At 30.7% G+C, this 24,123-nt stretch overlaps 3 protein-coding genes across 3 annotated transcripts in view; 2 read left to right on the top strand and 1 right to left on the bottom strand.

The window, feature by feature from the left end:
- Nucleotides 1–970: 970 nt before the first annotated feature.
- On the top strand, nt 971–7,876 carry LOC125074132 (retinol dehydrogenase 14-like). Its single transcript, XM_047685362.1, has 5 exons — nt 971–1,400; nt 1,537–1,772; nt 3,088–3,324; nt 5,045–5,117; nt 7,355–7,876. Exons 1-5 carry the CDS (start codon nt 1,116–1,118, stop codon nt 7,529–7,531), a joined length of 1,008 nt encoding a protein of 335 aa, XP_047541318.1. The 5' UTR covers nt 971–1,115; the 3' UTR covers nt 7,532–7,876.
- A 4,974-nt stretch (nt 7,877–12,850) lies between these two features.
- Nucleotides 12,851–18,818, bottom strand: LOC125068979 (ras-related protein Rab-9B). Its single transcript, XM_047678388.1, has 4 exons — nt 18,318–18,818; nt 16,169–16,369; nt 14,806–14,948; nt 12,851–14,540 (listed from the first exon to the last, which is right to left on the bottom strand). The coding sequence occupies exons 1-4, from the start codon at nt 18,525–18,527 to the stop codon at nt 14,402–14,404; spliced, it is 693 nt and encodes a 230-aa protein (XP_047534344.1). The 5' UTR covers nt 18,528–18,818; the 3' UTR covers nt 12,851–14,401.
- A 375-nt stretch (nt 18,819–19,193) lies between these two features.
- The window catches only part of LOC125068968 (nuclear hormone receptor FTZ-F1 beta), a 33,156-nt gene continuing 28,226 nt past the window's right edge, over nt 19,194–24,123 (top strand). Inside the window, exon 1 of the mRNA XM_047678377.1 lies at nt 19,194–19,534. The gene's annotated coding sequence lies outside the window, so the exon portion shown is untranslated. The remainder of the gene's footprint in view (nt 19,535–24,123) is intronic.

The raw sequence follows: 24,123 nt of genomic DNA on the forward strand, positions 1-24,123 counted from the left end.
GTTAGTCACATGAAGGTTTGTACACGATATTTTCCTTCACCGCCGAGCAAAACATGGATTGTTAACACAAATTCAGCACATGGAAATTGAGTGGTGCTTGCCGAATTTGACCCAGTAATTATCGGTTAAGACGTGTACACGACTTCTAAACAATGGGCCACTTGGTCTCCTCATCATTCTAAATTCATAAAACATGTAAATCTTCACGGAATATCGCAGATTCAATATCAGATAATGACGTGCTTAAATTTTTAATTTGTAAATGACAATAGGTAGTTCAAAAAAAATACATGTAAGAATCTAGACACGCGGTAGCGTGTCAGCCAAGTTCTAGTAACAGAACTGGCGTGCAGCACCGTGTGTAATATTACACGATCCATTTGGAGCCACTTTTGACCTCCTCATAACTCAAAAACTATTTCACATAAATGTGTCAAATTTGGCTCATATATTGAGACTCGCGAGATACATATGTGTTCCAAATTTCATAAACGCATCTCAGACAGACCTTAGGCAACAATATATTACGACAAGTTATAAGAAGAAATGATATTTTATGTAGTTATAAATAAATTTCAGAAAGGACTATTTAACTTGGCACAAATTTAGATCTCACTTCTTTTGTCGTTGAAGACAACAACCAAGGTATATATCATAATATTTAACTTGGCTCTCATTTTTACATTTATGTTTTTGATGGGATATGTATAATTTACGTACAATACGAGAGATGTCATAAATATTGATATATATTTAGTAGAAAGAAGTACAATTATTCTTTAAATGAAGATAGTTGCTCATGCGTAAACTAATAAAAATAGATAAAAAAATCAATACTTACTTTAATGGCTTTTAGTTGTGGCGACAGGGCACAAATTATTTCGCCAATGTCACGTAGGGATAAATAACTTACTAGTATAATTTCAGAACGAAATTCTGACCTTTGACTTTGACATTAGTTTGACATTTACACAAATGTTTCCATTGGATTCTGTCCGAAGAGCGGAAAACGTAATTTTTATTTTTATTGCACTCTAGTTACGAAACTAACGTGCACTCGTTTCTTAAAAGTATTTTTTTAAAAATAATTTATTTAAAATTTGTGTTTATCTAAAATGGTGTCTTCATACGTTATTTACACGGCTGTGCCTATTTCCGTCGTAGTTGCATTAGGATTAATACGTAAGTGGAGATCGAGAAATTGGGCTAAATGTGTGAGCAACACTTGCTTGAGAGGTAAAACTTACCTTATTACTGGAGCAAACAGCGGGATAGGCCTGGAAACAGCCAAAGCTCTTGTGAAGAGGAAGGCGCGAGTTATTTTTGCTTGTAGAGATATCGATAAGGCAAAACAAGCAATCGCTGAAATAAGAAAAGAACAACCCACAGGAGGCGAACTGGTAAGAATAAAAAAAATATTTTATAATTATTTAATAAGTGTTTCTATGTCATTAAAAACCAACCAAGTATTGTTAGTAAATATTGTATATAAAATCTTAATATTACTTATTTATTATATTGAATATTTGTTTATAGATTCCTATGCAATTAGACCTTGCATCTTTTGAATCAATTGAGAAGTTTGTTGAAGTAGTTAAGGCTGGTTTCTACAAAATAGATGTTCTAATCAACAATGCCGGTGTCTCAGTTCCACTTAAACAGGATCAGAAAACAAAAGAAGGTTTTGAGATACACATAGGCGTTAACCATTTGGGGCATTTCTATCTCACAAACTTACTTATTGATTTATTGAAGAAAGCATCACCGAGCAGGTAAACAATATCTGAAATATATAATAACATGAAATTGATACTTCATGTCAATAGACTAAATTTAAAGCAGGTAAATAAATGGGCAGCTTCTTATATAATAAAACCTCTCCTGGCTTCACACGGGAAAATAAGGGTCTATATACAACTAATAGATTGAAACTAAAACATTAAAAAATCTTTTTTTTTTCCGGCTTGTAAAATTGAAATTCTCATCTTTTCTTTTTTATAATATACATATAAATTTTCGTCTTATATCACTCTGCTTATTGATGGATATTTTATTAAAATCTGTTACATAGTTTAAAAGATCAAAGCACACAGCTTGCGTGTAGCGACTTTGTTTTATTATGTAAAGATTGTACATACTTACTAAGCTTGGCAGTTTTATGAGATAGACATTACACAAAATTACATATCACAAATTTCTTTTCATTTATCAGTAAAATAGCCGAGATGGCCCAGTGGTTAGAACGTGTGCATCTTAACCGATGATTTCGGGTTCAAACCCAGGCAGGCACCACTGAAATTTCATGTGCTTAATTTGTGTTTATAATTCATCTCGTGCTCGGCGGTGAAGGAAAACATCGTGAGGAAACCTGCATGTGCCTAATTTCAACGAAATTCTGCCACATGTGTATTCCACCAACCCGCATTGGAGCAGCGTGGTGGAATATGCTCCAAACCTTCTCCTCAAAGGGAGAGGAGGCCTTTAGCCCAGCAGTGGGAAATTTACAGGCTGCTAATGTAATGTAATGTTATCAGTAAAAAATTATAACACTCACACATATACATGAATTGTATATAAATAGGTTTGAATATAAATTCACTTGCATTACATTATAACAAAGTAATTTGTATTCTCGTTACTAATAATAGCTATAATTCTAGTTTCTTTGTTCTAATAAATTGAATAATAATTCAAACTGAACAAATGATATTTTAACTCATATAACATCTTATCTATATAGAGTCTAGCCATTTGCCCAGTAAATATTCAAGAGCATTCGATGAGTGTGCGTAAAAAAAAAATGTTTATATATATCAATTCCAACCACAAGAAGAGTAAAGGAAAACAATCCGCTTTGTCATTGAATTGATGCAATATTTAGGGTCGAGAATTTGATTTATCTGTGATATTCGTAATGGATTTCCAAAACAAACAGTATTTTTTGTGCTGCCATTGTTAACAAAAGATTGGAAGTAAAATTAGAGTGTATTAACATAAGTAGTGGAGTGGATTAGTTTTGTATTTTATGTAAAGAATTATATTATATTAATAATAATTTATGACCTGATTGTGATTCAAACATTTTAGAGTCGTCATAGTGTCATCAACATTACATGAAAAAGGAAAATTGGACTTTGGTGATTTGAATCTAAGAGCTGAAATTGAAGAGGCAAAGAAAGGAAAGAGTGGCCGTCACAACGCTGGCTATTGTAATTCTAAGCTGATGAACATTTATTTCGCACGTGGTCTGGCTGCCAAGCTGATGAGTGAAGGGGTTGATGTTAATGCATGCTGCCCCGGGTTCTGCTACACTAATTTATTCAGGTAATTTATTGTCTAGTTTGTGTATCGTAACTAATACTATAAATGTGAGCCTGGTGACAGACGGATAGCAGTGTCTTAGTAATAGGGTCCAGTTTTACCCTTTAGGCATGGAACCCTAAAACGAACTCAAGTTTCTAAGTTTCTAATATAGAATAAAGATTCTTTAAATAAAGGAACCCGTTAGCCGGCATTAATAGTTTTGAGACCATAACATAAAATATTTAATGTTTTACGATTTACATTTGATAATGTAAATGCACTTTCGTACAAAAATATAAAAGTTTTTTTTAGAAGTTGTGACGTACATACTATTTATAACAGGAACTGATACTAGTTGAGTTGAGAATGTTTAGAATTTAAATAAAACTACAAGCAGTGCTCTTTATTCCCTCATTCTTATAATTCGACTAGATGTGCCCGCGACTTCGTGCGCGATGGAATTTAACAAAAAAGATTTTGTTGTAGCCTGAGTTACTCCTTATTACATCAGCTTTCAATCAGTGAAAGTCCCGTCAAACAGACTGACAGACAAAATTTTAAACAAATATTATTTTAGTATATGTACCGTGAATACATGCATATGCATTTAGTAAAAAGCGGTTAATTTAATAGTAGGTACATTGCAAGGCAAAGGAATGTATATAGTAAACACTACGAAATTCCAAACATCGGAATTCTACTGAGATTTTCAATGATTTATATAAGCTTCATCCGGGGTTTAGTATAAGTAAAGTAAAGCAAATATCCTACAGTTAAGAACTCCTCTCCCTTTAAGGACACTTGGAACTTATTCCACAACGATGTTCTAATACGTGTAGTTGTACGTGTGTGGTATTTTTTGCCACTGACACGTGCAGGTTTCCTCACGATGTTTTTCTATACCACCGAACACGTTATCAATTTTAATATCAACAACACTTACTGTTGGTAATCAGAATAAAATCAATGATCTGATATATGTTGTTCTGTTATGAAATATGCCTCTTGTCGTAATATTGTTGGTAGTAATGTTAAGCACAAATTAATTTATATTTTTTAAATCATATGACCAATGACAAAGGGTTGTTTATAAGTGTATACTCAATGTACTTTGGGCCTTTTCACACCGAGCCACTAAATTTAAAACACAAATAAAGCACATGGAAATTCATTGGTGCTTGCCTGGCTTCTAATCATTGGGCCGTTTCGATGGAAGCTTAAAAAACTTTTTTCAATTTTGAAATCATATTGTTAAACTACGTAATTATATACGAATATGTAGGATTATCTCAATAGCGATCACATGAACACTTGTGTATATTTTATCTGTATCGCATAATCACGATGCACGTTATTCTTATCGGTGGTATATTGGTTTCGTATTGAATTCAGTTTAAAAACAAAAGACAAACATGATATTTTATTATAACTACCAAGTAAAAAAGGGGAGGAGACCTTAGCCCAGAAGGAAGACATTAAATGTACAGAAGGTTTATTATACGATACCTTTATAAAAAAAAATTTAGATGCTCCTCGGTAAAATCTATTATACAAAGTAGCATATCAATATCATATACATCAATATTCTAAATCATAATACTTATATGTATAATAGTATCATATAATCGAAACACGCTTCCTCTTTAGGTATAAGTTTTATTCATAGTGTTTAAGTAGTTCTTTCGGTTAGGCATCCCAAAACTATATACATATATATTTGATTTATCATTCTTTGTTTCAGAAATTTCGTAAGATGGTACCATTACATATTGATGGCTCCTGTTGCATTCTTCTTTATGAGGTCAGCTAAACAGGTAAGTTGATAATATCATTAGCAACTTCAGTACTTATGCTCGTGTTATATGTAGGGTGACCACAAGTGTGGCTTGATTCGCGAGCCGTGTCTCGCAGACGGGGTTAAAGACGCTTTCTATGTGGCAATCAAGATAATTCGGATTTATCTTTATAATAATAGTAAAATAAACCAATATGTCTTATGTATTTACATTTTAAGACAGCTTACATGGTAAATAAAGATTGATCAATACATGGTTAAATAAGAACTAAATCAAATACCGATGACAAATTTTCTGGATATTTATATTTCGTGTATGTAACGATACAATTAGAAACACTCGTAGGTAATTAATCTTAGAGCCGTTTTGTTGTTACACTTTTAATTGAATGTAGACGCTCTTACATTGGAGAAAATGATTAGAATAAAAATTAAAAAGAAATTGCAAAGGAATGTATGGTTTAGCTCATACTAACATATACATACAGATCCACAACGAGTTAATGGGCAATAACTGATAAATTTCGGTCCCAGCTGATTACTACTGCGCAACTACCTGCGCAGAAGACATTATTATAAAATAGTTCACTTGCTCGCTCATATATAATGCATGCTCAGAGTTCATACGTAGTACTAATACCTGTAGGTACATTCCAAGGAACGGGAATGTCAATACTACCAAATGCTAAACTTCTGGATTGACAGTTTTTTTTTATTATACCGACCTTCCTTTATAACCAATCTTCAGAGGATTTTTATTAATCACACTATAACATAGCAGAGTTATTTTAGCTATACTCTAGATAAATTAATAATAAGTTATTTAGTAATATTAATCAATAATATGATTAAACAGAAATAGGTAACTTCAAAAAGGACTTGTTTAATACATATTTTTTTTACAATATTCCGAGTTATTCCGTTATTATGGTCACCATAACCGTACACCATGAAAGCACCTTAACGAAGTATAATGTTCATTGTTATGAAAGTACAATGCTACGCTAATTTTAGCTTCGTTATTTCAACACTGACTTAAACTACATATATCACTGGATACGCTTTAAACGATCGCAGCTGCTCAAAGCGGATTCAGAAACTTTTTTCTTGTCCTCTTTTTTTGTAATTTTGACCTTCCCTTTCCTTCCCTTAGAATATGCTAATTACCATTTTTTTTAACACATTATAAATAGTAGATTCAATATACATGAATATAGTTTGTCGTTCTTCAAATATATTAAAGACGAATTACCTAAAACATATATATATTGTACAACATACATACAAACATCCTATGCCTTTATCAAAGTATATGATAAAAAAATTTATATTGTAAGCCTTTTATAATTATCATATAAGTTCGATCAGTAAGTTAACTTTGTAATACTAGTATTGCCGGCGATACAACTTATTAAACAGAAATTAATCTATCGCCAAACAGCAAGTTGTATTCGTTTAAAGGGTGAGTGAGCTATTGTAGTTACAAACACGGGATATAATATCTTTGATAATGTGGTCGGAGTCGCTTTTACGTTGTAAGAAGTACCCGGTTCATTTATTAGTTCTCTAAAGTAGCTTTAGTATTATTAAAATAATGTATACTTACCGTATAATTAATTTTTTCATTGCCATTGTGGTGGTGACGTCAGACACATTTAAAGTGGCTTTAGATTATTGGATAATTTGATATATTTTTACATTATAATGTAATGCCAAGATTATGTTTACTGTTGTACTGTATAAGTATGTACTCATAACAAAAATGTATAACTTGTATTATAACAAAACAAATATTTGGTATGTTACGTAAGAACTACAAGAAGCCCTGCCACCCCCTTGTAAGAAAAAATAAAACATGGTCATATCAACCCAACAGAAAAACCCCCCTCTAAGTCGTACCAACATATATCTTACGTAAAAAATGGCTCCAATAAAATATTTAGGGACATATGATATCTTCGACATAAATTATGAAATTTATAATCCAGCTATATAATCTGTGTTCTGAAAATATGTATTATACCAAATCATAATACCTACTATAGACATAGGCAAACGGCATGGCGCTCTTATATCGTCACGCGTCCTCTCCCTTATGTGTGAGCTGCGCGTATTTACTCTGTACCAGTAAATTGCCCGTATATGCCCAATATCTTATTATAATATATATCAGAACTCTTGCTTTCCATTATTTAACCATCAATTTCAATGACGAACGTCCATTTTTTTATTATATGACAGATAATTAAATTTTAGGGCGCAGAAACTGTGGTGTACTGTGCAAGCGACTACAGTATCGAAGGCCATACTGGTAAGTTTTATCGAGACTGCGCCGAATACACTTCTAAGTATCCATTCAACAAGGAAGAAGAAACAAAACTTTGGGAGATCAGCGAAGAAATGGTCGAAGCAAGGAAGCCGCTGAAGAATTAACCGGCTACTTTTTAATAAATTCATACTATTTTGAACTGTTTAGTTTATTTGTTCCAATTATATGTAACTAACATTTTTTTTTAATTATTACTGTATTTTAAAAAGAAACATAAATATTTGTACAATATTCGAGTTAATGTCTGTACAATATTTTGGCGCGTTTTTTTGACAGTTAACGACGCACAGATAAAATATTTCTATAAAGTTAATTTGTATAATTATCAAGTCGAGGGCTTGTATGATATAATTATCGCATAATAAATATGTTACATATCATGGTGTCATTGTGTAATTAGATGTAAGTAGAATTCCTTGACTGTTTAATAAAATTAATAATCCATAATGTATGTTTATTAATGGATCTTTGTTTCTCAAATATTGAGTTTATTTATTACTTAATAAATTGTAATTCATTCGTAAAAAAAAACAAAAACCCAATGGTTTATTTGTGTCTAAGAGTAAAATGAATAATTATAGAATTAAAAATATATACATATTAATGTTTCATTTAATGAACGTGTGAAAAATATAATGTATTTATTGTTTAAATAGCATTATATTATTCACACGTTAATTAAATATTTATTGAAAAAAATATATTCATTATTGCCATATGGTGGAATAATACTGGCTGATTGGTGCACTTATAAAAGTTATAAAAAAGGTAAATGTTCCATTTTTAACCTATATAATAGCGATCAATTGAATGTTACGGGCTTTTCTAATATTAATAGTCATCTCATAATATATATATTATTAAAATCCATTGGAAATATTAAATATTGGGTCTCTTTCTGGTGTTCAATATTACTATATTAAAGCTTTATTGGTATTTCTGATGCCGTTACGATAGTTAGGTTAACGGACGATTTAAGTGGCGGTTCCTAGAGGTAAAAAAGTACTTTAAACTTCATTTAGAAATATGTCTTGATTACTTAAGTTAAGTACTTTAAACTTCATTTAGAAATTGTCAGAAAACTATAAATTTAGTATCAAAACATAAAAGTAATTAAACACTTCGTACCGTTGCACACGGTATAAAACTTAAAAAATATATATAAGTAAATAAATTACTCTTTGTAAAAATCAGAAAGTTTGATAATATTGTCAATATTTTTTTCCCTTTTATATTTATATTTTAAGTGTGAGTGATATTAAATTTGAGTCCCTATGGTATGCCGAATAGATCGCTGATCAGAGTCCCAAAAAATACTTTAAAATATTGCGTTGTGTACAGCAGAATCGACACCCAAATATATATTTCTATTAACAAAATACTCATTACAAAATATTGAATCTTTTAAATACTTGTCGGGTAGAAGTAGAATTCCAAAGATGTTATAGGTTATAATTTTTGTTAAATTAATTATTAAATATATTCGGGTAATTGTTGATAATCTGTTGTTTCATTTAAAACCCTTCAAAAAGTATTTAACATAAACACAAAAACTTTATATACAAAAAAGTGCGAGTCAGACTCGCGCACAATGTTTTCCGTATTGTCTATGAAAACGGCAAAAAAATCATGTTCATCATGTTGTGTGGGAACAACAGACATGATTATGAAAATTAATAATATAGAATATGCCTTAAATATTTAAATTAATAATTTATTATGTTTTTTCGTATTGGATTTTATAGCGACAACAGAAATACATCACATGTGAAAATTTCAACTGTCTAACTAACATGGTTATACACAGACGGGCGCGGAGAGCGGGCGGAGTAAAAGTGATGTTTCAAATCAATAAATATAAATATATAATTCTAAATATAAAGAAATATAATATATAAGAAAAGTAATTTTATATTATAATAAGTCGATTTCACATGTAAAAGCGGTTGTTAATTTTACACACAATTATTATAATTTTTTTTTTATTTCTTCGACGCAATGTCAGCTTTGACAAAGAAGATACACAAATTATCAAAGGCAAATAATTAGAAAAGGTATTATAAGTCAAATAAAAAACCAATTTATTTTCGCATTTTTATTTTGATCCCTTTGTAGGTATCTATTTAAATCACAGCTTATAAATATTTTAAGCTTAAACTCTATGCATAGTTTTATTTCTATAATACAATAAGGTGCAATTCACAAATCTAAGTAGGTTTTAAGACTATTGATCGAGGAATGGCTGTGGGATTATCCCATTACTTGCTGATAAGTATAACAATAATCGCAACACGTGACTAAATCAATATAAATAAAATATATATAAAGAACTACTTCAATTATGGTTTACATGACACAAATAAACTGAAAAAAAAAATGTTTTTCCTATGTACACAATGTCTGAACTATATTACTTTCAGTTTCATTTATTTTCAGTTAGGCTGACTAGCAACTTTAAGGTAATCATCTTGGGTCATAGACAATAGCACTGCTAGAAGTATAAACCACTCCCAACACCGTCAATGCCTCCAACCAGACGTAAGATCAATCAAGCCTCATCAATTATTTGGCGGTGGAATAAATAAGACAATTCCAGACGGTTCTGGAAAGCGAATGAAAATGGATTTAAAAAGAACTACACACTGTGACTCTTTTTTAACTTTACAAGCGAGAAAGAGAACACTAAATTAGGTCACAACAAAACAGTTTAGATATTGTGTACAACAGAACTGGCGCCAATTTATTTCATGGTGCAAATAAACATATTTTTGAAGCGTTTACAATTTTTATTTCTTAATTTATCCAACTTGAACAAGATCTTAATATCATTGAAATACTAGACATGGGCGTAGTTAGCAATTTCAAGGCGAATGGGTTACATATATTTGCACGGGTTGAATCATTTGAACGACTTAATTTCTCGAATGCAACGAACATATCTAATAAAATAGAGAAATGCCGAACTTTCTAAGATCGTATACTATGAACTATCACCATTCACCCAATAGTACTCATTTATATAAAGTATCGGGTTGCAAATCCAGTATTTGTTGTTCAAGTTTATGTCAAAACAGTATGTCTAGGTGGATCGTTAATTTTTCTTTCTAGTCCGAGCCTAGTCAGGCATCTAGGAAGCAAAATCTTAGACATTAGACCTGTATTATTGAATACAAGACTGTGCGTTTTTTAATAGTACGGTAACTATAAAGCTAGGCACTTAGTGAAATATTAGCATAATAATTATTATAGACATAAAATCTTCTACGACAAATACAAACTACACATTCTGATCATAAATAATTTAGTCTTACACGTGGAGATATCTTTCTAACACGAGATTAAAAAAGATAACGCATTCTTATCTCGACAATTCGAGAATGTTCCGTAAGAAACTTGTTCATCTTAATTAATTTACAATTCGAACAAAAAATTTTTTTTTTTATAAATTAATGTTTTATTAAAACGATGACATTTGATATTTTAAAATTTTCAACTTTTAATATTTACTTTTAATTAAATTATATAAACAAACACTTTAATTAAAAAAGATTAAAAATAAAAGTTTAAATATTAACAAGTCGATAGTAATGCTAGATAATCTTTGGCTTTTCGAATTTTTAGAACAATATCTAGTCGTAGTATTTATATCATTGCTACGGAATGTTCAAAATGAGGTAGTACACATTTTATTTAATTAACAATTATGTTTTGAAACTTTATAAATGTTTAGGATACTTCAAGTCTCAATGAGTTTTTAACTGATCGCTCTATAATATATTAAACTAGGTTTTAGTATACGGCGATTAATTAATCCACTGTTAGACTTGTAATAACTTTGCATATAAAATAGCTTAATCTTTAATCGCTATATGACGATATTTTTTTATCAACTGTATAATAAAAATCACAACCGAATATTTAAATTGGACATTATTTATTAGAATGGTCAGATTGAGATTCTATCGCGAACGAGACTGACCTCCAGTTTGTGATCAAAGTCAGATTAACTAATTTGCATTTAATCTGCAAGGTTATTGGTCGATTGCAGCCGATGACGAGCATAGACGACCAATGAGCGTTCGGTATTTAGATAAATCCCACTTCGGTTATAATTTCAGAAATTGGTAGTTCATGTTCTTCGTTTGCGTTTAGTCCAGTTCCAAGGGCGTGAAAAGCGGAATGTGCAACATACATATATATGTACTGTTGGTCGTTGCAATAAACTCTATACTAAAAATATTGCTAAAGGGTGGGTTGGGGTACAAAGGATCGAAAATATCGTACCGATCGGTCTTCAAACAATAGATTTTTAATAACTTGTGTATCCTGGAGAACAAAATCAATAAAAAGGTGCTCAAATCAATGTGTAATAAAAAGGTGCTCAAATCAATGTGTAATTCGATTGGTACGATCTTACTCGATACGAGTACTATATCTTTTTCTTGGTTCTTATTTATAAAGGACATTTCTTTCGTCCGGGACAATTACTTCGTGTATAATATAAAAAAAAAAAACTGAAAAAAATACAATGTTTTAGGGAGGCCTATACTAAATTATTTTTAATATTATTAACTAAACAATGTTTTATTGATTTATTGATTGATTTACTTTGATTATAAATTATTTCAATAACCATCAAGTTCCATATTTCACACTTCACAGTTACATTTTTTAAAAACAATTTGCCGATACAATTAAATATTGTACATTGATACTCGGCCAAGAAACTATTATGCAAATCTCATCTCTATACAAAGTTGAAAATCAAACAAATGACCGGTATGGAACGAAGAACTTTTATATACATATACAAAGTTTCAAATACGGCTCTAAAGCATTAACTTTGGTTGGAATGTTTTATTAAGAACACATGGAATTTCGAAAAGAAAAGACATTCAGTGTTGTTTGTTTAACGCCTCCTTAAACTGTTGCCTGGGACAAAATTTCCCCCCTTAGATACTAGAACAGTGTTAGCATTAAAATACTAGAAGAAATAATAAATCATTCATAATGGAACTGACTCTGTTGCACACACCCTCAAAACCAAAATTTTTGGCAGTACTAAAATACTTGACATCCTTCTTTGTCACACGCGTGAGAAATATCCAGCAATAGTTTTAGTCTTGCCCAATTATTATTCATTTATCGTGTACAAGAGAATTGGCGCCCATATAATTTTTGTTTTTTTTTTTTAATTTTATATATGGCTTAAGTCAACTTTATACAACCTTTGGTTTATTATTTTCTTTTCTTTTATAAACATTTTTTTATTTCTTGATCTTCCTTTTTTAAGGTATTTTAATGTAAAAATACAAGATTATTAAAAATTTTAAAAATTAAAAAAAAAAAAAACACAAAAACATAACGAGGTTCATACTTATTCGTTTGAATGTTATCTAACGTCATTATAATAAGTTTGTCCCAATGTTAATGTTAAGGTATTTGTAGAAAAAAAAAATAAGTTACTATAAACTAAATTAATCAACGCCTTACAAAATATGGAGCATAATCAAAAAGTATTAAATACATCCAAGCCTTTGAAACTTTACTCATAAAAAGTGTTTCGAATAAATAAATCTAATATAATACCTATTTAAATAATGTGCGAACTATTTCTACAAAATTACACGTTAAACACTACAGTGCAGTTTATTAAAACCTACCCGAGACATTATTAGAGACAGTTTATAGAACAGGCATTTTGTACAAAAAAAAAACACTTTTTTTTCACCTAATATTTTGACAATTCTTTCGACAGCTGTCAACCGCAATGCAATACTGATAATATTTTTTTATCTGTTATTTAATATTTTAATATAAAAACTATTTTCATTTACACGTTATATGTCAGTTGAACTCGAGTCCACGATATGTATGGATATTTACTATCAAAATATATATACATAATCGATGATTAAAGGACGGATGATTATTTTTTGATAAGCTAAATGCATTCTTCGAGATAAGTACCTTGAATGGCCTGAGTAACCGTTAACAACAGCTTTGAAACCAACGACAGCACTCCTAGCGGACATTTCGTAAACTAAGCAAAATATTGCTATCATGTTAACGCACAATAAAAAAACGTACTCGCTAATATTTTATCATTAAATCAACGATGTACATATTGATTATGTACTTATTAAAAACACCCTACTTCACACGACCTCTGATGCCAAGGTCATTCAATGACGAAACTAGATTTAAAAGTAACAGTGTTTAAATTACAGATGCTGGGCTAAGACTCCCCAATCTCGATGCTATGTAAAATAGATAATCATCCTAAAAATAGATAAGCAATTTATCTACTTTTAAAATAACTAGTCCCATTGAATGTCAGGCCTTAATAATAAGTACCAGGGGAGCATAAGACTGAACAACCCAAGCATTTTAATATACATTAGTCTGTAAGATATACATTAAAATAATATTAACACAAGTAAATATTATGCAACTAACAATATCATTTACATGCCCGTGGTTAACCATTCATGACACACATTACAGATTATAACTCCAATGTAACAAATAAATTGAACTATTAAAGCTTTCATAATATATAAAGACAAATATCAACTTTAATATAATTTTGAAAATCGTATTAATTAGGTTTTTTTTTTAATAATTATATAAACTACATTAAGTCATATCAATTTATAGTTGATATTTCATTCTACTAAAGACGTATTACGGTACGTGCGTACAAATTTCGAGAGCATATCACGTTACAAAGCTTCTTAGATTCCTTGGGTTAACATTATGACGTCACAACAATAGTAGTGCGTTTAGTAGTCACGTGATATTTTGTTCGTTTTTTTAAAGTAACTATATATAATAGTAGTTAAAAATCGATTAAAAAAGTCGATCTTCAGCATTATTTTTGATTATGTGTTGAATTAATATGAAAATAAAATAGAATTTATTTGTCTTTCAAATACTGAATCTGAGAAAATTACCTTCCATAAGATAATCGTTTATGAATCATATGAAGTAAACCGAGAACAGCAAGTTGCTCGGAAGCTGGATACGGCGCTCGAACCATGGAGTGTCACTGTATCTGGATGGTGGAACATCCTGAGTTCCTTCTCGGCTTTCTGCTCCAAATCTGCCCATCTGAAAATAAATAATTTAACTTAAGAGGTTATGATGAGGCTTACATCTTTGACAACAACTACCTTACTTTTAGCTGCTTCAAATTCTCAAAGAGAAAACTTTAATATCTTTAGACCAGTCTATCCTGAGCCTCGGCATCTGGAGCCTAATAAGCCAGTCACTAGACAATCCAATATATAAACACCTTATAAATCTTTAAATTTCTACACATAGACAGAACTCCTATACTCAATAATATAAAAAAAAGGTTAAGTTGAAATATTACCTCTGTACGGACAGCGAGAAAGCTTCAACGACATTGCTGTCTGTCTTTGCAGATGTTTCTACGTATGTTGATATTTTATTTTCATCGCACCAATGTTTTAGCTGATCAAATGAGACCTCTCTGTCTTTTGATGATACGTCTGACTAAAAAAAACAGATAAAATACATTAAAAACAAGTACACTCCTTGCAAATGTCATATGAAAGTCAATAAAATGGGATAATATTTTTAAATCATTATGAAACATAAAGTAACAGTTAATGACGCACTGCTGGGCAAATGCTTCCCTTCACTCTCGAGGAGAAGGTTTGGAGCTTACTCAACCACAATATCATGGTAGATACAAGTGGCAGTTTTTCATCCAGGGTCAAGCACAAGATGAATAATAAATAAATGGTTTGAACTTTTTATCAGTTAAGATTCAAATCTTATAATCACTTGTCACATAACCAAGTATGTTATCTTTAAAATATTTTTATCCTATATTATTTGAATTGGGACACATATTTATCGGTGAAAAGTGGTGTCAAATAATAAGTAGTAAAAAAGACTATTCCTAAGCAATCTGAATGAGAAAGTCTCTATAAATTTATAGCAAAATCCTTCATAATGAATCTTCTTATCTAATAACTAATAATATTATTAATAAGGTATTTGTTGGTTTATCCTTTAAAGATCCTAAGAAATTAGCAATGCAACAATATCAAGATAATTAAAAATGAATTTAAAGAATATAAAATTTAATAAATAATTTAACCAACTTATCAAGCTAAATGGAGCAATGAGAAGTAATTTTCAAACAAACAAAAAAGTATTTTACCAAACAGTTTATATATGATAGATACAATAATTTAAAAAAGTGACCAAATTGATAACCCATTCTTTTTTTAAATTGGTTAAAAATATAAACTGTAGCGAAATAAAGTATGCACTTTTTCAAATTTAAATTGATAATTTTATTTGCCTTTCATAATAATGAAACTTGTCATACTGTAATTCTATGTGAATTGCCATTTAATGCAAACAACATATCATAGTCTATAATTTGACTGCCTTGAGTCATATCAGCATCTATCATCATTATCTATTTTAACAATATAAAAAACTTCTTTGACTTAGAATATTTTCAAATTAAGTTACCTTGAATATGTTATTAAAATACCAGTAAGGCAAATTTAGACAAGTGTTTTTATAATGATATTGAGATCTTGAGTTTCAATTGAATAATATAAATATACTGTTGTTTCTTAATATATTATTATAATTACGTATTCTTAATATGAATAAATAATAATTATATCGGTAAATATTTTTATCTTCTTTAACAACTATTTAGGACTAAATATCATACAAATCTCTAATACCTTATTCCCAACGACGATAAAAGGAAACTTTTCTATTCCATTTTTAACACCAGCATAATGTAAGAACTCATTTAACCACGTCTTAATATTGTTGAAAGAACTTCTATCGTCTATAGCATATGCCAGTATACAGATATCTGTCCCTCTATAGAATGGTGTCCTTAAAGACTTGAACCGTTCCTGGCCGGCTGTGTCCCATATCTGAAAATTGGAAACAAAATTATACATGGACTATTATTATACAATTTTACCTTATATTGGCAATAAATAAAGCCCCTAAATGACCAAAACAAATGAGTGTCATTAATTAAATGGCATTAATTTTGTTGCTGAAATAATTATTATAATTCAGCTTAATGTTTTGTTAATGATTCACTTGAAACAAGTTCTTTAATACTGTAACCATTATTAGTGTTATGTAATTGAGAGTATTACATCAGAATTTATTTAAAATAAATAGGTATATTTTTATAATTTTCCACCTTTTTAATGCAACAATAACATAGAATTGATCAATATTTTAATGCAAAAAACCAACTAACATCACTTTGTATTTTAAATGTTGAAAAAGAGTAAATACTGAGTTTCTTGCCAGTTCTTCTCGGTAAAATCTACATTCCGAACCAGTGGTAGCTTCACTTTATATAGTTTTGTAAAACGATAATTCAAAAGTGGTTGAATTGAAGCCTACTTGAATGAAATATAACTATTTTGGTTTTGAACTCCAGTTTTCATTTGCATAATTGTTATTTGCCTTGTAAATGGCAGAGCCACACAAAAACATTACAGCATACAATACTGCTTATGCAGACTGTAAGAAAACCTTTGAATCTACCTAGATTTGGGTGGTACTGGCTTTTCTGCAGTGGTGCAGATTGATTATAGATACTTCGAGGTATTGTATTTATAACCACGAAAACACGACAACACACGACACAGAAACTCGAAATCCAACAAATTCTAGAGACATGACAGGGACAAAGGGATGTGCTATCCCTAAACTGTTCACTGCTGTAGTGAAGAACGCTTTTTGTTGATACAATAGAAAGAATGCAAGGAACGAAAGACGAAAGGCATTTTCATCAATGGTGAATACCTAGCACACTTTGTTTTGCCGTCAAGTGTACCTAATGGAAGTACCACCTCAGTATGGAAGTACCTAACCTACTGAACTAACTAACTGAACCTACCTCAGTACCATTTACGGCCACCAAACAGCATGTCACAATTGGTGGATTTGAATATGAACATGGACTACACAAAGGTCAATTCTTATGGCCACCATTGTTGCTTATTTTGCTGCTTTGTTGTTTAACTTAAAGTTAGAACCAACTTTGGTGAGGTCAATTGTTAAATCCATCCCAGACAAATTCTTAAAATAAATATTTATTTTGATATCCAAATTGTATCAGTATTTGACGTCAAAAGTTGAGCAATGTGTGTTATGCAAATGTTGAAATATTGGACGAAGACGTCGTCCTTTACCGTCGTCGGCCTCAATAGCAAGCTCAAGGTCGCACAACGTGATATGAGAAGCAATGCTTGGTATTTCTCTACGTGCCCGTATTCATAGCGCTAGAAATTGGTAGACAAATGAAGATAAGACATAGCTCGAAGTTAAAATGAGACATTCATTCCAATTCGAATTGATACCCAAAAAAATCGAAAGGTTAAAATAATTCGCAAAAGGAACATAGAGATCCACTGAATCAGATGGATTGACGATATAGTGTTCACGTTGTAAGCTGCTGGATAGAAAGGAAAGTTGCTGGTCAGAGTGGCGCCCTTTAAGGAAGGCCTTCTCTAGCATTGAAACTTTAGTCTGTAAAATGTATTCAAGATATTCAAATTTGAAGCTTCGTATTTGTTTTTTGAATTGCGTTTTTATTCTAATTACATAAATAACATTATCTAGAAATCCAAGGTGACTATTAAACGATAACATTTTCTAGAAAAACTAAGAATATTTTTCTTTTTCTTCTATAACATTGAATAAATGTGCCGATAGATCGATTAAAACGCAATTCAATTGTATAAAAAATATGTTTTCTTGTATTATATACGTTAATTACTGACAGTAAAATCTCCAGTAATTACACGTAAGTCAAGAATATTTATTACATAGTTATTATTATTTTTAAAATAATACCTGTAGTGTATATTGTTTTCCATTGACATCTATAGTTTTGTTCATAAACTCGACGCCTATCGTGTGAAAGTTGTGGTCATCAAAGTGGTTCGATATAAACCTACTCATCAAACACGACTTGCCCACACCCCCATCTCCTAGTATTACTATTTTCAATAGTACATTTTTGTTTGCCGTCCGTCCGTAACTTTGATCATTATCCTCAACCATTATGTGTTTGTAATTCTCATAATAGTCACAAGCTCTGCTTAGTGGTTCTTTTATTGGTACAGCCTTGAGTCACACTAAGATCTATTTAATTAATGACTCCACATAAGTATAACGCGGAAATGTTTTTAGATAATTCAGTTTTAATATATCACTGACCGATATACAAATAACAACGATAAATATAAAAAAAATCCGTACACGTAACACGTCACTACAGTTTATAATGTAATATATAAATAAAATAAACTTGTAATCAAAATCACTACACAGTCCGCTCCACACAGCAGTCAGCACAGCTGTTGTAATCAAATTACAAACTTTAAACAATGGCATACAGATAAAATATATAAATAAATTATAACATTTTTGACATTGACAAATTGACATTGAAGTATAAAATTTATATAACTACATAGTGCTTTTATAACATAAATATGTTCTATTTCAACATTATAAATATAATAATATTTTTAATGCGAAATGACATTTATTTTGGTAGTGAAGAGTGCAGCGCCATCTATCGTTAATCTTAAGGCAGTAGTGATATAAGATATTTCTTTTTTCTAACACTAGATGTCAGTAACGAATGTTTGTTTTGCGGTTGTGCGTGAAACTCGCGAGATGTCAGTTCGCTCGAATGAGTTTATTCCGCTTTGTTTTGCGGAGGTGAGAGGACATGTTGTTAGTGTGATTTTCGTAAACGCGTTGTGTTTAATGTTTTTCTTGTAAAAAGTATTTTTTGAGTGAATAGACGTTTTATTTTATAAGAAAAGTGTTTTCTTATTCGAACGACAGCTGTGTGTGCATTCGAGTACTTGGAAAATAGTTACATTTACGCAATTGTGCGAGCGACTCGATGTCAATAAACTTGTCGGTGATATTTTATGGGAAAGGTGTGCCGCGTCGCTAATACCTGTTCGCGGCGGGAGGGTGCATGAAATCGGGATGTTGGCGGAGACCGGTGGCGCCTGAGCGTATGGTGCCATGGTGTCGTAGATTGGGAAGAGGTGAGTGGCATTAGATGGTGTTCGGGGCCGCAACAAGGCAGCGGGCTGAAGCGGTGCGCGCGGGGCGGGCTGGCGTGCATTCACCTCTGACCCGCGCGCGGGGCGAGCGACGCTCAAGGTCGGTGCGCCGCCTGAAGGTCGCTCGTCACGTGACGCGAAGGGTGCCTACCCCCGCCCCTCGTCTTGTAGCGTCCCTATGTTTGTTTGGGTTGACTGTCGCGTACTTAAGTGATTAATTATTTTAAGACACATTAACGTATTTTTTGATAAAAAATAAATAAATACTAATCGTTCAAAAGCCCTTCGTTCGTGTTATAAATTATAAGTTAAAAAAATTATAACCTTTCTACGGTATCATTCGAAAGTAATAAAAATGTCTAACATTAAATTAGGCGCGTCAGAACTTTCCGTAAAAATAAAGTCGTTTTATACACTATATTATTGATAGCGTCACATATTTTATATTACTGTCGCATAGCTTAAAATTTGCATATGAAGTAACGGTATACCATAGAAGCCGATGACTATTTGAAATTACAACTTAGTATGCGATTATCATATCCTCTACCACTCTAGGCACGATTTTATAAACAGTGAAGGGTATAAAGTTTCATATATCATTTAACAAATGTCACGTTATAAGTTGTAGGAATGTACATCGTCATAAGAAACTTGGTATTATCTGATTATTCTGATAATTTTGCACCTATGCGGTTATTGTTATTGTGTACGATGCGATATACTATCAATCCACGATTTCGCTGAACAGTTCTCTGTTTATAAAATAAATATTTACTACACTTACTTTGCGCAGTGATTGTGTTACTTCTTTAAACATTTGATGTTAATGTATATGTTAACTTTAATTTTGATTTTAAATGTAATTGAATTATCCAAATGTATTGTAGGTACATAAGTATACACATAAATGAAACAATGCAACTGCTTAATATTCAAATTGTTAATGAATGCTACCGGCTTAAATAAATGTTCACGAAGATCAAGTATTTAAAAGTACCAACCTAAATATTTAACTTTAGGTATACTGTTGTATTAAAAAAAAATATGGTTACTATAGGATAAATATAACACAGCTTAACATGATAAAGTAAATCTTCAATTACAATAATATGACTTTGAAGACAGGAAACCAGTTTGTATACTTATTTTATGTTCAAAAATGTAGTCTTAATCAATACTTTCAACTCGTGTGAACTCTTTCAAAAATTCGACTCGAAATGGCTATTTAATCGAACATAATTGATGTCTATAATTGTATAATTTATGCAAAACTTGAAATAGTGTTCGAACTCTAATAAAATAACACCGGGCCCCACGACTCTTTCGACGAGACACGTTCTCGACAAAAAAGTTATATATCAAGGTCAAGATTTTGATATATCAATTATAAATCGCAGCTTGATTTGAATAACGAATTGTTTTCTGGATATCTATAGCAACTGACTGAGGTTATTTGTCAAACTATATTTATTAAGGTACATATATTACAGAGCGATTTTTAGACATACTAGTAGTGTATAAAACAATAATATTCTTAAATGATAAACGTTATTTTACTATTGAGCAAATATCGATATATTGTATATGTTTTCCATATACAGTAGACATGGTAGTTAAAGTTTCTTTAGTTATTTCGCAATATTTGTCTATCAAATTGACTATATAATACTTATGAATCATTCCTTAAATATTCTATAAACATCTTTACACATACGATAGCCGATAATTTACACGCTTGCAGGTATTCAGCAGGATAAAGACAAAAATATTCAACAATACATTGAAAAAATATATCGATCTCTAATAAAATTATTTTAGATACCAACTATTAATATTTAAATCATGAATGATACAATACAAATTACGCGCTTAGTTGTTTCAGTATTAGTCTTCTTCTCCTTTAAATAAAATAATTGAATAATTTTTATGGTTTGCGGTAAATGGAAATATATAGGCATATTATAGGCATTTAAAAGGTACGTAGTATGCCAAATATATATAAGCCCAATATATCATGTACGATTACAGGCAATCTAGGCTTGCAGCATGATTGCTCACCACGATCTTATTACCATGCTAGAGAACATAATATTTTTTTAATTTACAGCTGTTAACAATACGAATCAATAATAAACGTATTAAAGCTCTTTTTATATTTATAAAAACATAATATACATTTTGTAGTTTAATTATGGTAATTCCGTTAACTGTTGATTTATGTATTACATACGTATATTCATACATAGTACTATCTCTGGTAGACACACCTTCATATGTTAATTATTTCGACAGACAAAGCTATACATGCGTGTGGGCAGTAATTGTATTGTCGATCTGAATAGGTATGTAATGAAATGGTCTGATGTCTGACAGACTGATAAATATAAATAAAATAACGGTGTCAATTAAATCCTGAACACGTGTTGTATTTTAAAACATAAAGGCTACAGAAAACAGTACTAGAGCTACTTGGATGTCAATATGAAACAATATTATAGTGTCGTACGTATATAATACGTCACGTCGCGTGTAATATAGTTAGTTAACATAATTTAAATTCCAGGACGAGACTTCCGAAAGGCGCTTCGATAAAACTTATACTAGAAGATGTTCTAGCATAAGTTTTATATATGTGTATTGGTATATTAGTGTTTTTGCAGTTAGGCATTACCAAAAGACTTTTTTTTAAATATAATAAACGTTAATTTATTTATTTTATCCCAGAGATAATAATTTTGTTTCATATTAAGGTTTTTTTTGATTAAATTTTAAATAGAAATGCTCACGTCTCAACTATTTATTTTGCTTTCACATATTACTTAATTTTTATAATGGTGATAATGATATGGGTTTATAAGTATATATTACTAATAATATAGTATGAAACATACACAAGCCTCAAAAGGGCTTCATTATACCGTTGCTTCGGTGTTGAACTTTAGATTGGTATAAATAGGTATGTTCATTACTGTAATGTTTCCAAATAAGGATTTTTTAACTATCGCTATTGTAATCAGATCACATATCTTTTATTACCGTTCTAACAGTGGTTTAATTGCAAAATGAATGTCGAAATAGGATCTAAACTGGCTCATTGTTTACTCAGAACCGGATGGTTGTGATTAATCGTTGATCTACGCTAATGAGGTATTCATTTAACAGTTACAAATGTTTTGTCAATTAAAAACATAAGAGTTTAAAAATAAATTTTATACGATATTGATTTAACTCTAAATACACGCTCATATGTGACTTAATCTCAGTTGATAACAAAACAATCTTCTAAAGATTTAAGATATAACATTTTGAGATAAAAATTCTGGAACCAATAGAATTATCGTCTTGTTTTGTACCTAATACGAATAAACTATTGGAAGCTATATTAAAATGTTGATAGTATTACGTCATATATATATTGTATAATGCAATGTGTATATTATAGAAAAAAAAGGTTTAATAAAAATCTGCAACAATCCAAACTGCAGATCGCGTTCACGAATCACGACCTCGAATTTTATTTCAACAGAAATAGACTTGTTTTGACGGCCTCTTGGCATTTTGTCACTACCTTGATACAAACACAAATGCCGATATGAAATGCAATAGAAGTTTTATTTGAAATGTATTTATTTACAAGGACTTATGATTCATTCGTTTATCAAACGTTTATTAAACGTGTTTACGCCTCCTTCGTTATATAAAGCGTTACACAAACGGCATACTTAAATGTAAAGTTTCTTTTATAAATATAATAAAAATCGTGCAGACTTATAGAAACAAAAGCACAATGTCATGAATAAACCGATACCGCAGTGCATAATGGCATTGCATAGCGAATAAATCGTAAAAAAGGTAATAAGGTTGAACGCGACTGTACTCTCACTACTTTCACGTTTGCTTGTGTGCGTTAGTGTGCGCGGCCGGTGACCTTGCTATCAGGCGGAAGCGCGCGGCCGTATGAGTCAGCGCGTCTGTAGGGAGCAGGGACCTTCACGTCTATTCCCATTTTGTTTCTAGACTTATAAAAATTAAATTTAAAAAAGGAATGTTATTCAATCAAAAACTAAAAAAATAATTTCATATTTAGAATTGTTTCCATGTCCTAATTTCTTCTTTAATATAATTAGTAGTCACATTAGCAATTAAATTAAATACAGTATCACAGTAAATATATAGCGCAAAACTGTATAAGTAGGGGTTTCAACATGAAAGTAAAAAGAAACAATGAAATATCCATGTCAGTCATTTTATACTAACAAGCCTTGTTTTTTTTTATAAATACTACTTAATAAACTTATTAGCTCTATGAATATTGTACTAATATTTATAGCTTTTGAAATAAGCTTTTCGGATACTTGCATTGCTCTTCAAAAGATTTTCGTTTTCTGTATATTATTTGCAAAATAACAGTTACCGATAGATCAAAACAAACTGATTTGTTCTCCTGTCAACACACACACACAGTCAAACTGCATTCGTACGTCGAAATAGTACGCAGTACGCAGGCATGTTTTGTACATTGAATGGTTACGTAACATGTGCATATAAAAGCCAATTAAAAATTTCTT

This window comes from Vanessa atalanta, chromosome 2, assembly GCF_905147765.1.
Source record: "Vanessa atalanta chromosome 2, ilVanAtal1.2, whole genome shotgun sequence".
Taxonomy (NCBI): Eukaryota; Metazoa; Arthropoda; class Insecta; order Lepidoptera; family Nymphalidae; genus Vanessa; species Vanessa atalanta.